The sequence below is a fragment of the Lytechinus variegatus genome, chromosome 7 (assembly GCF_018143015.1).
Source record: "Lytechinus variegatus isolate NC3 chromosome 7, Lvar_3.0, whole genome shotgun sequence".
NCBI lineage: Eukaryota > Metazoa > Echinodermata > Echinoidea > Temnopleuroida > Toxopneustidae > Lytechinus > Lytechinus variegatus.
The window spans coordinates 34552628-34571114 of record NC_054746.1 but is presented as its reverse complement, the minus strand read 5'-3'; the positions used below and the strand labels follow the sequence as shown (position 1 = coordinate 34571114).

Here is an 18487-nt window from a genome sequence, read left to right as displayed (position 1 = left end):
AGGTAGTATAAATAGATGATTGTCTTCACCATCGATGAATCAGGAAAGAGCACAAAAAACATAAGAAACATACAACTCAATAAGAATTTTGACACTTTTGGCTTCCCATAATTTTAGCACTGAGTTAGACCATGGTCTAAGTTAAACCTGACTTCAGAATACGGGCCCATATGTCTCTCGTGAACATCTTCTCAGCTTGTTGTACACATGTGCTTATGGGAGTAGTGTAGTTGGTTTCTTTCTTGGGCATGTGTTGGTCCTGAAAAATACCACCCAATATCGATGTTTCGACAAGTGTTTTCTTGTCGTCTTCATTCTCATGAAGACGACAAGAACACTCTTGTCAAAACGTCGAGATTGGGTGGTCCTTTTCAGGATCAAAACTTGCCAAAGAAGGATGGTGTACCGTGAAACCTACTACACTATTCTTCTTCACCATGGAAACCTTGAGATGCTTACAGTATGGGAGCTGAAAAGGAGCAAAACTTGTACCATCGTGCATGCACTCACATACATGTAAGTCCTTCACGTTTATAATTTCGTGGAGCTTAATAAATCGCTCTCATTTTTTTGAGGAGCTCAATTGAGCTCCTCAGAATCGCTCTCCTAGAGGAGCTCAAATCAATTCAATACAATAGCCATGTATGATTAATTGTAGATTTTTCTTAACATCGTATACGCAATAGCTGTGTAGCTATTAATTAATCTGTGGTGAAACTAGTCCTAGGTCAACACGTTTACAAAATATCGCACTCCTGCTTAAAACAATAAAAAATAAAAAATACTGTACAAAAAAATTGCTAAAATTTCACATTTTACATCTTTAAATCCATGAAATGGCCATCTATTTTCCATAATTCCTTGAAATTAGTTTTAGTTGAAAACTATCAGAAAAATGAAGAACATTCATCTCTTTCCTGACTCTGATTTGAATTTACACTCGGTAAATATTGTAGTCCCACATGTAGACTTCCATGGTGTTGCCACTCCCGATAGTGGCTTATTTTCCCTTATCCTTCTCCGATCTGAAGGTTTGTCAAATCGTAGCTGAATCAGAATAGTGAAACAGGGGCTTTTTTATTACCTTGAAGTTACCTTGATGGCCACATCTCACTGTCTTCATGACGAGGGTGTACAGATGAGTGTGGCAGGGTTAAGGAGGCTCTTAGAGCCCATTTAAAAACCAATTTTGATAATTTATTAGTGATTGATTGTAAAATAATTTTATGACTGGTTGTACATAGTGGTTAATGCTTAATGTAATAAATTGTGAACATGTTGGAGTTTTTTTTAAGTTGCTAAGTTTTTATTATGGAGTTTTAATTTTACAAATTATCTCAATTAGAATGCTATTAAAACATACGGTACATGTACATGTACCTTGTTATTTACAAGTTTCTTTGAATGAAAAGCTACAATTATTAAAAAAAAAACACTTTCAAAGATATCACTGCAGTGTACAGTGCACGTTCAACCTCCATTTCTAAGTCCCTTTCCCAGGGAATAATTTTCAAGGTATACATGTAGGGTGTTGTATAATAAATGACTGTGCACTTGTATCATGAGGGCATGTACTATGTAGAGCTTTGTTGAAACTGTTTTTCTCTTCAAACCTGCTAATTGATGTGAGAAGTTTGAGCCCCATGCCCCCTCCCCATCCTCGCGTTCTTTATTTCTTTTGTTCTCTTTTTCTCTCTTTCCTCCATTTTTCTGACTTCTCACCTTCCTTGATACTGTGCATTCCTACTCATATAGCAGTGTGTGTGAGAGAGAGTGTTACAGACCATGTCAGCAGAGGGCAGCATAACATTTCATACAAGTTTGCCAGATCAAATGAACATGCTAAGACAGAGTATTCTGGCTTGTTCGAATTTCCAAATTAAAATGAATATTTTTGTGTCTATTTTTTCGTCATTTCGAAATTTCTTGAGTTTGTTCAATTTATCATTATTCTACAGAGAGAAAGAGAGTGAGGGGGACAAAAACTAATCCAATTATAAGATCTGATGACTCATATCTTTCTAGCAAGTAATACACCATTTTTCAATGACCATTAATTATCAATACTTTGATCAAAACTCTAAAACTCATTGACAAACTTCTGTGAGAAAATGTGAAAAATATCATCAAGTTATACATGAATGAGCAAACATAAATAACACAAATTCTTACAAAATTTCTGAATGGGAATACTGTTGAAATCTAAAACCTAATCTCATATGAACCATAAAATAACTAAAAAGTGTCAGCAAAGGCATAAGGCAATCCACCAACATGACAAAGTATCAAATTAATAACTCTTTATCATAATTCAAGAGTAATTTTTTTAAAATATCCAAAAAATTACAATTCCCTCATTGCTTTTAATTTCCGCTCACTGACATGATTTAAAAAAATCAGACCTATTTTCAAACAGAAGTTAGTCAATGAGTGTATGAACAGTCCTCCCCAGTTTTATTTGCTCAGAATCATTTTGTCACAAAGTTCTCAAAAGGGAATATACTTTCTTTTTGTCCATTAACTTATCCCACAGGGATTTCTGAACTAAAGCCAAGCTGTCATAGAGAATATGTACCTATTTATGATTACCATGTCTACACAGCACATAATGCTGACCTTTGAAGGTAAGGGATAAAATGAAATTGTGTGCCTTCAAAATATATTTCTTTTTAGCATACAATATTGATTATTACTGCATGTATATAAGAAGTGAAAACACAATGGGTGGTAGTATCTCTCCTTGGTGTACAGCAAGTGTTACCCTACATCAAGTATCCTCGGTCATAAACAAGTGGGTCAAAGAGAAATAAATGAAACAAAATGTAGAAATTAAGAGCCTGGCCTAAAGACTAGTCATGCAATTTACCACCTACAGTATACAGTAACATTAACAAAAAGAAAGGATCACAAGCTTCACTAAGAGAAGTACGACAATTTGAATTATTTTCTTATACCGTAGTTTTTTCTAAATCAATTGAATATATCTCCCTGATTAATGCTCTTTAATGAGAGATACACCATATCAAAGGCAGTTCAATGCACACAAAACTAACTCATTAGAGATATGACGTTGAGATCAACTACGCAAGCTTTGCCCTTTTATGGTGGGAAAATGGCAATTTTATCCCACACCCATCTTAACAACCATATAATATATTTCTCCATTATCTTTCAATTGTTGCTATTATTAAGATATTGCATTTTCATACAAGGGGTTTTCCCTTCTTAAACTTCAACAACGTGCTCTGGGATTATTGAAAACGTTAACCTTCTTTTTATTTGTTCAAATTTACTCCACTCTACTGAGTGATCTTTGCTTGCTGTATTCATGTGATTTTGAATTATATAGAAAGGCCATTGAATTTATTTTCACTGACTTTCACAAGAGGACTTCAGGTAGCAGAAACAAAATCTGAGATAAACATCTCTAAGAATATTTTGGACCTCAAGTTAAAAAGGAGGCACGTGATTGGATTGAACTGATTTTTTATACTATGATAGTAAACAATACACTGATTCCAATAAGACTGTAATACTCTGAAATATAGAAAAAGATAATTTTGACAAAACTAGAATATTGATTTTTCACTATTTCCGGCGATAAATTTGCTGTTTGAAACCATCTTTAACCAATTGCTTGTTTGAATTTGGTGGGCTTGTAAAATACTAACAAGAATCTCAAATTAATGGAGAGTTTAATTTTTATGTCAGGTGATATGATTAAAATGAAAACTAATCACCAAAATTCTTGACCAACAGGATCATAAATACATTCTAATAAAAATACTTCCGACTTAAAACCAGCATGCAACCTAATTTCTCATCAAACATAATAGTTTTATTTCAAACATATTTTTATCGTTTATTTTGTTCCCTTTCTGCATAAAAATCTCAGATATTGTCATTTATGCAACCTTTTAGTATCAATCTAGGAAATAGAATAAGAAACCGTTCAGTCACAATATGGCATAGAATTAGAATACACTACGTTATATGAAGATTGCCACAAAACCGTGCAATACACAAATACAAATGAACTCGCCTCTGGTATTAAAATGCACTACCTTTTGAACTTATGTGTACATGTATATACTTTGAACGGAGGAAAAGTAAGAGCTGCCATTGAATAAAGGACCTATATTTTCTCAGTCAATGAAATACAAATGAAAAGGCCATACAATATTCATTGACTTCTGAAAGATGATGATGGAATTCTGTCAACGGTGGTGATATAAAGAAAAAAGTCTTTGATTCTCAAAGAGAGAGGTGAAAAAAGAGCCATAGTGGTATAAAGAGGAAGGGATTTCTGTGACTTTTATTTCTCAATTTTTATGCCAGGATGTGATCAATATAATTTCATGAGCACTGACAAAAAAGTCTATGACACCGTTCTCATTACTAACCTAAAACTAGTTTACTGGAAATTGGTTCAGGAAAACAGCTTGTAAGATTGCTTTGCTCATGTTTCATTTGATCAGTTGAAAGTGGTTTTCATAACCACTTCACGTAAAGTGGCCTTGTTGCTATGGGAATGTTCTCAGAGGGGGTGACATGTTTCGCACTAAATTTGAAACCGCAACGTAGACATTTTATACACATTGTGTGGAGTAGCATCCTCAAAATGCGCGAAGATCACTTCCGGAAGAATGGTTGTGTGACTTGTGTCCTCACGAAAAAACCAGTTTAACGAAGCAGAGCGATCTTGAAAACTACATTGTGAGGTGGTTCTCAAAACTGGTTTGGAAGATCGCTTCCAAGACCGCTTCAACCGTTCTCATTACACGTTTAACTAGTTTCCACTAAACTGAATTTGGGACAGTAGTGAGAACGGTGTCTATGACTTGCTTAAATTTGTGTGTGATGTAATCTACCAGAGAAAAGTCTGCACTTCAGAAGCTTAAATGATTACACATACCTGCTTATGTGGTTTGACAAATTCATACTATTTATAGTATCTGCACAAATTCTGCATCATAATAAGGTGCGCATACAAGCTACCTGTAATATATATATTTTTTTTTAAACAAAGAGGTTTTCCAATCATTTGGAGATTCTTTTTCTGCAATTACATGTAAAATAGTTAACTAGATAAGTTATCAAATCTAATAAGATGTATATTGCTAATGCTATTAGCAGCACATTTGAAACATAGTGGAAGCAGTAGGTGTAGTGGGAGTAGTAATAGTAGCAGCAGAAAAAAAAAATTGAAACAATTCTTTAAAAAAATTCATTTTGTGATGGTACAATTATTTTACTTTGTAACTGTACATTCATATTCACCTTGCCTGCTTGCCAATGCTATTTACTGTTTTTTCGAAGAAGACATCACGTTGAGTGAATGTATTGATTCCATATTGGAAACGTAGCAAGCGAGAGGTGAGTGGCACATTGAAGAGGAGGCGAGAAGATGGCAATGATCTTTAAGAGAAGTGGCCAGTCAATGATTCTTCATCACCTCTATTATATGCTGAAATATCATGAGTGCTGGTTATATCACTGGTAAACATGCCCTTTATGAAGAAACTGGGCAGCATGTGCATTTATTCAGTCTCAATTTTATTAGTATACCTCAAGACATTTAAATGTCTTGACGGTTCAGACATGGAATGAAAAACTCAGCAACGTGTCACTATGAACTTGATTAACACAATTAAAAAATGATTATTAAAAACTTGAAAAACAATTCATCAGCATCATCAGAACCGTTGTATCACACATACAATGGTGCAAACCATTTCCGAGAAAATTGACTTTAAAATTGACTATAATTTTCATTTTTCACACTTAATTTCCCAGCCTAACAACATATTCATTGCTAGAAAAATACATGGTTGGAAAGACATAGACAATAAATTGCTGGACATTGGTATCCTCATATTTACATAAAACCAAAGATCAGAGTAAAAATCGCAATCGGTTTGAGCAGCTTAGATTTTCTCTGTACAAAAATGCCATAAGGAAAAAGCGATACAACGGTTTGACTGACCGTGATTTCAATACGTGCGATCAGTCAAAACGTTGTATTGCTCTGTTACAATACACGTTTCCATTGGGATGCGCATTTCATAAAAAAATTGTATGGCATTGCCATGAAAAATCCCCTCATATCTCATAAACTTAAATTGCTGCCTAGAAATTTAGTTATGAATAGAATAGGACTTGTACTTTCATTTTTTTGTAAAAATCCCAAAATTGTTTTTTTTCACCAAAATTGACTGATAGTCCTGACCATTCGGATGAACACTGACTAATTGAGCACCATAATGTCACCATTTTTTGTAGCTGAAATTCAATTACCTTGTCAAAATGGTGCAATATGATACATGACGTACATGTACATAATGACCATAAATGAATTTCTACATGTATTTTTGAAAGAGTTTTGATAGCTAATGCTGATGATGTGCATGGTGAATTGTTGGTTTGCTTACTGTATGGAAGCACATTTATTAAGCAAATTGCAAGAGGAGAACCAATCACTTTTATTGTTGCATTTATACTTTTTTTTACCCCTTTCAATCAAGTTCAGACATGGCAATCAAATAGCACTCTATTAAAAGTTAAGACCAATCTGCTCCTCAACTTTCAGAAGTCCATAAAAAAAAACATATGAGCCTCATGTATTTATGTGACAAAGCTGATATAAGCATAAAGGTTTCACAAGCAAAAAAAAATGGGTAAATGGGTCAAATAGATATTGCAATGAAATTTCTGAAAAGACGAAAATTATATTTTTAAACCCTTACCTCTTTTTCATCAATCTGAATCTGAATAAGAGAGCAAATAATTACAAGATTAAATAAATATTCTCTTTTCACTCTTTAAAATAACTTTAAATCATAGTTACGGAGAAAGGCAGTAAATGTACATGCACCAGAGAATTGATGAGCACCTTCGGCCTTTCCCTATCCATATCCATCCCTCATTTATGGGATTTTTTTATCAGGATGTTAGAAATTAAGTGTTGAATTTACTTTTAAAACAGAAAATATGTTTGCAAGATCAAAACAAAATATCAAGAAAGTGAAGAACTTTACTGCCTTTTTAAAGTAACAACGTCACTATATGGACTATTCTACCAAGAAATACATTGAAAACACAACTCCATCACAACACTTTGTATCTTATCTGAACACTATAGCAGGTTATTGACTTTGAAATCAAATGTCAATGCAATACACCAATTATTACTATCAATTTACAATATCTTTTTCCAGTCCGAATGATGGATTATTGCTTTTATTTTCTAATAACTCTCATACATATAGAAATTGAAAGGATAGCTTTATAAGCTGGTAATAGGCATGCAGAGAAAAAATAATTAATCAATCTATTAGTGAGCATGTGCTATTTACTCGCTTGCAATTGCTTATTTGGAAAGCCACCAGCCATTCACTAGCTACCTGTAGTCACTACCATGAAGTGTACCTTAATTTCTGTCGAGGAATAACTAATCAAATTTGCACTCAGCACAAATTAAAAGCGTCACAAACCACTTTTGATGAAGAGTCATTAAAAAGGATGAAATTGTATAATATACAAGTTCTCTTCTTTTTGTTCTAATGCCAACTGTTGGGTAGTCACTAGAAAAAAATAAAGTATTCAGTTTTTAATCAAATCTCAGTCTTTCCAATCTATACTTACAAATAATTATTTTTGAAGCAAGAATATTCTGGATGTCATGATGAACTGCACTTATGCACAGATCTGTTTCTATTGTATTCATTCACCCTCTCATTGTACACATCTTATATGCCTTGCCTCTAGATGTTACTTTGTAAAATACAAGCTGGGAGATGACTTACAAAACAAAAATGAACATTTTTCCCAAAAATTTCTTCAACTATGTAAGGAGATCAATGTTCATTGTAAAAGCTAGAAGTGAGTATAGAATATTTCTACATTTCAGAATCAACACAATAAAAAAACCCCCCAAATTATCGATAAAATTTCATTTAACCATAAGATAATGCTAATATTGTGAAAGGTGAGGATGTATTCATGTCAAATGTGTTTGTCAAAATATGTTGTGTACCCACATAGATCAGATTTCAACGGATTCTGTTGCGTTGTTGGTACAATGGCAGATGCAACAAATTTTGACCAATGCGAGTGTTGTGATATTGCTATTCAATGGTTACGGTAAACGGAATTGTTACATTGTTAAGAAAAATCACTGTCCCTACACACCATGTAGAACCCAAGTTCAAAATTGTTAAAACATTCAGTAAAACCTAATAAGTTATGAAAACCATAAAACCTACATGTATTAAACAAAATAACCCTTTCACCACAACTAGATCTGCTGGGCATAAATAATATATTCAACACCACTTTCTTCAAAATCACTGCGCTTGAATAAAGGCCTTCTTTTGGGCAATCCTCCATTAAAAATTGCCCCCCAAAAGAATTCCAAATAACAATATTATTGTAAAGAGATGTAACTGACTGATCAAACTATGTAGGCATTTACTCAGAAACCTTTACAGTTAATTGGCCGGTTCACATGATTGAAAAGGGAGGAAAATCTTTTGATGTTTACAACCAAATCAACAGATTGTATATACTCTATTCATTTCCTCAATGCATTGCTTGCTCTGGAGGCCATAAAGTAAAACAAATAAACACAATTTAGTTTAAATAAAAAAAGAGTACATGTTTATGCCAACTCTTTGATGCCATACAAATTAAAAGTCATAATTTAGAAACTAGGTTGCATGATGCAATGCATCCTTTCTCATTTTCTGTATAAATGCCAACCATATAAAGTGAAACAAATACATCAAAAGTTGTTTTAATATTTTGTTTATGCCAACATTTTTCATGCTGTGAAATTAAAAAAGGCATTATTTAGAAACATAGTTGCATTATGCATCCTGTCTTGCTGCCAATCAAAAATGTTAATGGCACACCCAAGAAAATGTTTCTTGAAAAACATATCACCTTGGGTACATGCAGCATTAGGATGCAACAAGGAGCCTAGTTTGGATACATTTTCTACATCTTGTTGTAACATGCTTTTTTGCATTTAAAAGTATAAACACACTCTTGGAATGGCCGTCATTTTACAAGCCAACTGCAAATTGTGATTTTGAATATGTTCAAAGATGATATGCAGGGGAAAAGTGCATTGATTTAATCACTATTTCTCTATGAAGCACAATGACATGATGCATTAAAGGTTGAGTCCAATTATAAGGACCATTAACAGGGCAATTTCAAATGGGTAGCATCGCAAAAGACACACCCTTCAGGAAGATGGTATCTCAAAAGGGTAAGTGAAACATGGAATGGACAAAGTGTATACAGTAGTTTTGTAGATTATGATCTCTTTTATTGAAAATCAATAAATTAACCTTTACAGGCTTTTTAATACAGCAATGCATTAAAAATAGTTGTGCATCAGTTCGGCAAGATATCAACACCAAGTTCAATCTCTTTACCTATAAAATGACCACTAAAAATATTTCTAACTTAAGGTAAAATATCAGAATATTAGAGAAAAAAAACTAAGAAAATGTGGAAGAAGTAGTAGGAGGAACAGAAGTAACATAAGTTGCAACTGTCAAAAGATAAAACACATATCAAATGGTAAAAAAATATCATATAAGATTTTTTTCACATAGAAGTAGCATCTACAGTAATAACTACACTTTTCCCTTTGCTGGCGAACTTCGCAGGCAACGTTCACTGGGGAAAAGTGCGGTACTATGAAAGGGATACAATAGGAGTAGTATTTATACTATAGTAGAAGTACATACATGTAGTAGTACATATAGGATGGGGAGGAAGAGCAGAGGACCATGCAGCAATAGGAGAATTAGAAGCAGAAATGTAATAAAAATATCAATATATACAGTCATAATAGCTTCATGCAGGACCTCATTTATCATTGCAACACATGAACTTTGGGGGTGTGTAGTTCATTGATACAGAGCGGAAGGAAACTTCAAACGATACAATCAATTTATCTCAGGTGTGACCCAACTGAGCTGAATTAATCACATCAAATGCCTCCACGGTTGTGTAAAAGGGAGGCTTTGATAGAGACAATACAATGACATCGAGTAGGGAAATACACCATTTATGCAGATTTTTCCTCTCAAAAGTGATCTTCACTTACAACACAATATGTTGTATCAATATATAGGTAATAAAATATAATTGCAGAGATCACATGGTTAACAGAATGGATATTATTCTAGGCAAGTGCATGGGGGGGGAAGGATATGGTCTTTCCGAGATATTCCATGTTTATGATGCAGTATAGCAATATAATGTTGTCATGTTAAATGCTTCATTGATTGGTAATAATTTCCAAATGTATTTCCTTTCATTACTAGGAGTTCTACTGATATCATCATGTAATAATTTCTGCAGGAGATTTATGAATTCTTTCATAATCTTCATTTTAAAAAATGTATCATGTTTGTTCATCAGTCAATTCAAGATTGGAGGTTGGGTTGACCTGCGCTATATCCGAGCATTGGTAGTAATACTAATAGTAGACATAAAAATTAAAATTATAAATTGATTTCATAAGAATAATCATAATATAACCTTGACCACCATCTAGTATTAGTACTTGTATAAGGTTTCTTGTTCAGCTTAATAATATTCATTAATTCATCCAAACCCTTGCCTTTCAAGAAAAAAAAATCAAAGAAGAGAAAACAGTGATTCTGTTATTTTTTTTCACCAAAGCATTCAATTGATGAACCTGGTTCACAACTGATGGAAATACTTCTTTTATGTCAAAGCAATCTTTAGCCAAAACAGATTTGAACAGAGCCTGCGATTATAGGCTCGACATTTAAACCTGGTAACCATGGCAACACCATACGATGGTACCATTAAGTGAAGTCATAAACCCGATTAGAAGCAGATCGATATAGGTCTTTATCTTTACACACGCAAGTTCATGCAAACATCAGGGAGATCAAATCATACTTAATTGAGCACACATGTAAAGGAAATGTAGGAATGATTTCAAGGGGAGAAGTTTTCACAGGAAAATGCAAGTGTGTCAGATGATATACTTACACTGCTGAACTGAGCCCTTTTCCCTGCAGCTGTGAAAGGAGCCTTGGCCGAAGTAGGTAGAGGTGCACTCTCTGCTACTGCTATAGAGAGGTGGTCATCCAAATCATCATCCGTTGAGGCTTGACTAAAAGAGGAGAGTGTACTGTCTGTTGAGAGTTTCCTATGTAATGTGCCAGACTCAATGTCGGCTAGGGTAAGGAATTGATAAGGTCTGTTCAAGTTGGATCCTGAGTTTGAATTGAAAGCACCGGGTGGTGGCGAGGACTGCTCCGAACGAGGTGGTGTCTCGCACATTTCAATAACAAGAGCTGGAGGCACTGTATCACTCTTTATAAAAGGCTTCGATTCAGTTGGTGAAGAAGGCACTCTTTGTTCCTCTGTACAAGTGGCACTTGAAAGGGGTTTTTCATCCCCATCTTGGTCAAGAATCCCTTGTTCTGAGAAGCGTCTACTGAGACCGGGGATGGTCTCATGTATTCGGGTTGGCAGAGGACTACCAGGGGGGTTCAGTCGAACTCTGAGTTCTGTCCTTTTGATGTCAGCATGAGCAGGACTAAGGGGAGGTGGAGGATGAGATGTAGGCACACTAGATGAAGGTTGTTCAAGGGGGAGCCGAAGATCCTGGAAGCCCTCATCTGGTGACAATATCTCAGGCTGAACAGTCGCATTGGTAGGGCTACCAGGGGGATAGAGATGAAATACTGGCTTGGTTTTGACCAACTGCGGTCGCACAGGTTTGGGGACCTGTATCGTAAAGTTTCCTCCACAATGAGAATGCATACTCCTTACTTTGCTGCGGCTTTCAGGACAAGGCTCCTCTTCACTTGATGAACGCCCTACACAGGAGGGTGATTCAACAGAGAGTCTTGAAACGCCACTATCATGACTGATGCTCCTACGAGTCCTTGTTTGCTCCTGAGGTACAACAGACAAAGACGATTTCTCATCACTAGGTTCTCTCTGCAGCTGGGATTCCAGAGTTGGCGAATGACTACGGGGGCTCATGCAGACGGGACTACTTGAATTGAACCCACTACCATAACCGCTACTTGGACTTGTACTTGGTGATAAGAGTTGTTTAGGGAACAGGCCTCCACTCTCTGGATCTATAGAGTATATTTCAGGGGGAGCAAGGTTGATCTTTAGTGGCTTCGGACTGCTAGAACGTCTAATAAACAATGATGAGAGCTGTTCAGAAGACTTTTGGTCATCAGAGATTGAGGCAAGAGTGAAGGATTTTGATCGAGCTCTTGAGTTGTGGATGGCAAGCTGATCCTTTGAGTCAGTTGATAACTCATTGTTATCACTAGAGCTTACAAACTTGCTGCATAGACTGAAGATTTTTGGCGAGACCGGACGAACTGTGACCGAATCAAGAGATGTATTCCAAGACCCCACCCTGTGCTGGTTGGATAGAAAGTGTTGTGACGACCAATCCTCCTCGCTTACAGACGCTTTCCTCCTGGCCGTGTTCACCTCCAAACTCTCTGGCATGATTGGTTTGCCTACCAACGGTTTTCCTGCAGCAACGCTGCCCTTCAATGAGTTGTCACTGGCTGCTGTTGATATGTCAGGCAGACTGAGTGAAGGCAATCTGAAACCTGACAAAGATTTCCCTTCAGTTCTCCTCATAATAAAAGGTCTCGCTCTGTGGGGAAAGTCCCTCACTGTTCATTTATTGTTATGACATATCTGTAGATGTATAATCTAAGCTCATCCTTGAATTGCTTCTGTCACTTTAGCCAGGATACAAACTTATCTGCAAAGACACACAAAAACAAAATGATTAGATGTGTAAGATATTAGGCTTTGAATACACCTATTAACCTATTTATTACTGTAAAAGCTGTTATTTTCGCGTACAGAATTTTTCGCGAATCGCGGGGTTCCCAACATTTTCGCGGGTTGTTAAATTCGCAATCGGAAGATGTGATACATTTCCACAGCATTTCGAAGAAGCAATTCATGTGCAAATCTACACTTCTGAAAGTCACCATGCTGATATGTCTTTTGTACATAAATATGTCCCTGTAAAAACAGTTACAAATTGTGGAAAAAGTGGCTTAAATTTCACTTTTTTTAACCTTTAGATCTAAAAATTCATCATGCCACAGGATCTATAGGGTTAAGCAATCTTTGGAATTTGTGTTTGATTCAATTCATTTTTCAAAAAGTTGGTAAAAAGTGCAAAATTGTGGAATTTTGTGAACAGAATGTTCACCTTCAAAATTCTGGTCATGTGACTTATGAATATTAATGAGTATGCAAATAGCTACCAATACGTGTGTATAGAGTCAATCAGATGACAATAAAATCAAATTGTTTCATGGAAAATACATTTTAATATTACAGTGAGTGTATAAATATTGATAAAATAATGTTAGAAAATAGTTTAGGCCCTGATTTTGTTGAGAAATTAAAAAAAGTGAAATTCTAGCTAACTTTTTGAATCACTAACTGTACTTTCTAAGCCTATTTTTTGTATATAATTATAGAGGTGCATATCTCCATTTCAATATGCAGGATGTTTTCAATAGCAAAGTTTTGCTGTTGGGGGCATTGGCGCTGACTAAGAAATGTGTCAATATTTTCGCGTGTTGTTAAATTCGCGGCCGATCGGCAATTCGCGAAATCCGCGAAAATAACAGCTCATACAGTAATTTAATCTGTAATTCCCATGGTCTACAGCAGCTACCATGTATAAGGTTAAAGAAGGAAACAAGTTAACAATAAAAAGATAAACCACATAAAGCACATGATGGGATTCTCTGATTTGCTTCGGATTGGGGTATTACACTGAAGCCACCAAAACGTATTCATTATGAAGGTCATTTCATTTAAAAAAGTTATCCAATTTACATTGGGGACACATTCATGAAAATAAACTTATGTACTGGAGAATAGTTGGAGGTATACCTTGAGTAAACATGAAATTTACTATGTAGGTAACACAAACATCAAAGTTAATTTTCGGCCCTAATGCATACCCCACAATTACTATTTTTGTGAGTGTATATAAGCACAAAGTCTCAGGACCTTTTAGTAGAAAGTCAACTCCATGTACCTAATAAAAAAAGTAGAATCAGATCATTTCTGGTAACTGATAACTGTATGAACACTTTACAAGAAATAGTTACAGTACATCATCAATACATATGTAGAGCAGAGAAGGTTACACAGGTCTCTAAAACACAATTTCCTAAAACCTAAAATATCAATGTTTTTACCATTTGCTACCATAGAAAAGAGCAAGTTCCAACTTGGTAATCGACATTCGCAAATATGTTTAGTCCATGCTCCCATCACAAAGGTTGATTGTTTATTTAGGGTCAGTGTATTCAAGTCATGCAATACACACAAAATTTCACATGTGCAAACCTTTCTCTCGGCAAACAACTCACCACATCTAAATATCCAACGTACGTTTATAGAAATTACCCTATTAAAAAAGCCATCCTACACAATTTCCCTGACATGCACCACAATTCCATGAGTTTATCAAAGGAATAAGGCAATTCAAATGACACTTACATGTACTCCGCCTTGCAGTAAAGCAGTTTCACCAGCATTACAAAGCTACCTGTCATTGTTACTTACTCTCTCCTATGTGATCTTCCACTCAAATAGTCGCAACTTCCATTGATACCATCAGTGTATACAGAACCCACAACAAACATCTCAGCACGCAAACAGTGCAACTGCAAACAGACGATGTAATAGGTTTCAATATATCTAGGCACTTTGCGAGATGACAACTTTCCAAATCATGATTTCCTGTTTTTGCTTGAGAGATTACACAAGCATTATGGCATTGATTAGTCTGATCATTAAACATGTCAAAAACTTCCCTGGGAAAAAGGTGGATTCACACAATGCAAGAATGCAGTTAAACGGTACACATTTTCCTTCAAGCATTCTTATAGTATGTCAGCAGAGTATTTTCAAATTTGGCCAACATTTCACAAAAAACTATTATAAACTTGTAAGTACAAGTTCAATCTGATCTTGGACCCAATACAAAAAGTGGAGCATTTGATCTTGCAACTGATTTCTACAACTGACTGCACATATAAAGTACATGTAATCAGCAAATAGAATCGTTCAGTCTCACCAGTGACATACAGCACTCTGGTTAGGATACATGCAGAGCATCAATGGCAAAGTTCGTATCATTTTTTTTACTTCTTGGTACTATTTGATGTCTTATGATTTAAATCATTTCATTCATTAGCAATACTAGCTATTAGTTGGTGACTGTAAAGTGAGTGGTTATTGAATACATTCATTTTCCCTGCTCAATCCATTGCTTGAACAATTTCAAGCTGAATGTAAATCAAGAGCTCTATCCCTCTACAGTCTAAAACAAAAGCCAAACATTGAAACTAGCTGATTCTTTTACAAAGCCTATGGAAATTACAAATTTCAGTTGGCAATGGGTTATCAAAGTTCTCAATATTCTTGCAACGCATATATACAAACATGTTTTTTTTTCTTCAACTGGGAAGCAACCCATTTTTTTATATATATATATTTATCTTGGCAAACAATACATACGTAGTGTGGATTGTGATTATACAGTAGTTACTAGGAAATGATACAAATCTCCAAAAACGTTTATTTGCTGCAGTGTGAATGGCAGATCGAAAGCAACCAAATAGACAGTCGCAGGTCAGGGAGGAATATGATAAGATTATGAACGCAGACAGATATGATCATATCCTGCAAAAGAGATGTTAAACGTATTCATATCCTTAATGAAACGTTGTTTAAGCCAATGTGAGAACACCAAAAATGAGATAAGATGTGCACCATGAGCATTTCAGATAGGCAGTTAGCTTTCCAAAGCTTCAAAGTTGGCAACAAAAGTTTATCTGAAAATAAAAAGGCATTGCGTCCAATATTCAACATAAATTAATAATTCATTTAAACATGATCATTCCTTCTTATTCCTGTAACTCATGATTTCTGTAAAATTTAAGTTCACTTCTGAAATGAGTGTCATTTGTAATTTTAGACCTATGTCAGGGAAATTGATTAGGCCTTTAGCCATTCCAAGTGTAGCTGCTTATTGCTCTTTATGAAAGATGTCTTTATATAAAAAGGTATCAAATATCACACTTGGTGGTAAAGTAAACACAACTGTAAGATCATCTAGCTAAAACACTCAAACTGGCTTAGACTAACATGAATGTCTTTGAACTACATCAACTAACCAATAATCAAAATACAGGAAGTTTACAGCTGTTTTCCCCTTTCATAAACCTATCCTCCAATTAGCCGCCTAAGAGTAATGCGGATAATTCAATAAAAATTGCGTTCACAAACTCCGAAAATAAGCCGCATTATTTTTACGAGCGCCCGTCCTGAAAAAGGCGGATAATCGTCATGACAACTGGACACGCCCCCTCCGATGCGGTTGTGTTGGAAAAGGGTGACCTTGTGACCGCACCATGGCAATTATCCGCATTATTTGGAAATGCGTTCATAAACTCAAAATCTTGTCCCGATGCTGCTATTATGCGGATAATAGCAGCATCAAAATAATGCGGATAACTCTGGTCCTCCTCCAATTTTACGACCAAATTATGCTGCTATTAGCCGCATAATTGGGTTTATGAAAGGGGTATAAGTGCTTCTTTGAAAATAATTATGTATCATTATTGGTTTGCATTTACATGTATATGATCCAAGTTTCATATAAACAATATTTCATCTTCCCCCAATATCATTTAAAAAATGCAGGATTCCAGGTATATGAATTTTAAATTTTCCTGGAAATAGAGTAATATTATTTAATCTAAATCATATTCTGCATGCCGGTTGTGGAAAATGACGCATAAAGATCTGACCATTCATAGTAGGGTCCATGATCTGACACAGAAAAAATGCATATTTCTGGTGTGGTCGATCCCCCAATTAATTGATACATTACTGATCAGCTAACCATTCAACCACTTCCACGTTTACTAAAAGAAGTAGCTTTAATATGAAACATGAGAAGAGAATCTATAAATACAAGACTGTAAAGGGTAACAGGAAGTACCCACATGAAAAAGAGGAACTTATGAACTCCAAACAGGATATAGAAATACATGCATCACAAAAACAGGGAGACATTAAGTTTGGTATAATAGCATTGAGTGTCCCTGTCAGTGGGATCTACATTGTACATTTTCAATCAATCCATTCTTTTTGGGGTAGTATGAAAAATACTCCTTTTTTTAATACCGATTTCATACAGGAATTGGCAGATGAAAAAAAAATTGATGTTATCAGAGCAGATGTCAGATATTTCATTTTAAAATAGCATATGATTTACACTATTATCAAACACTTTTGAATATACATGTATGCAGAAGTATACTGTATTATAGCTATTGAACAAATAATGTTAGAAATATTCTAATCGTTTGATAGCAGATATAAAATCTCATTTTGTTATAACATTTACATGTATGACCATGTCCTATTGAATGAAGGTTTTTGTTGATTTTTTTAATGCCAATTATGATTATGGTATACCAAGTTATATTTTGTTTGCATGATAAGTTGAATATATTATCCAAAGGTGAATACATTGTAGATAAAAAAATAAATACAAAATTGCTTTTTTAATAATACGGTAATCATTACACCTTTTAAGTGCTTTTTCTTAGAAAGGTACAAATCACATTACATGGAGAGGAGAAAGTATTTTCAATGAAACAAAACTATATGTATAAATTCAATATTTTATCTCAAAATTAAACTTTGGTAAATCTTTTTCTTGGAGGAGCCGTGGTGTAGTGGTTCTGACTCTCGCCTTGTAAACAGAGGGTCGTGTGTTCGAATCCCACCGCGGTCTGGCATCCTTTGGCAAGGCGTTAATCCACACTTTGCCACTCTCGACCCAGGTGCTAAATGGGTACCCGGTAGGATATGAAAGTCATTGTAGCTTGTCCAGTACTGTGTGCGCCTCACAGGCGACTGACTGGAATACTCCCCAGGGAGTGGAGGATGTGCACACATTGTGTGCGGGAATGGCTGATTGAACCCGACGACCGGGGTAATAATATATCTGTAAAGCACTTAGACACATCGTTCCGATGGATTAAGCGCTATATAAAAGCGGATTATTATTATTATTATTTCTTAAAAGATGGGTACATGTTTAATAATGACTTTAACAAAAAAGTTGAGACCCTGTCAACATGTCACGCAATGATACAGGCCTCGAAAGAAAGAAAGTCTCATTGTTATTTCAATGATTTTTCATTCAAGGGGGTTTTAATGAATTTTGTCACCATGGAGAATTGACACACCTGCAATTGTATACAACTGTATGAGTCAGAACATTTCCATCATATGAATTGAAACGGGCAAGGCCTGAGGCTCTAATTACAATAAAAAATCATATATATGTTTAAGCTACAATGACTTTCATGAGCAGAACAATGAGATTCAA

At 35.2% G+C, this 18487-nt stretch overlaps 1 protein-coding gene across 1 annotated transcript in view; it reads right to left on the bottom strand.

Moving 5' to 3' along the window:
* Positions 1–4782: 4782 nt before the first annotated feature.
* LOC121419101 overlaps positions 4783–18487 on the bottom strand; it is a 30219-nt gene continuing 16514 nt past the window's right edge. The window contains exon 2 of the mRNA XM_041613411.1: positions 4783–12802. Within this exon, the coding sequence (XP_041469345.1) occupies positions 10990–12675 (1686 nt within the window). The 5' untranslated portion in view covers positions 12676–12802 and the 3' untranslated portion in view covers positions 4783–10989. The remainder of the gene's footprint in view (positions 12803–18487) is intronic.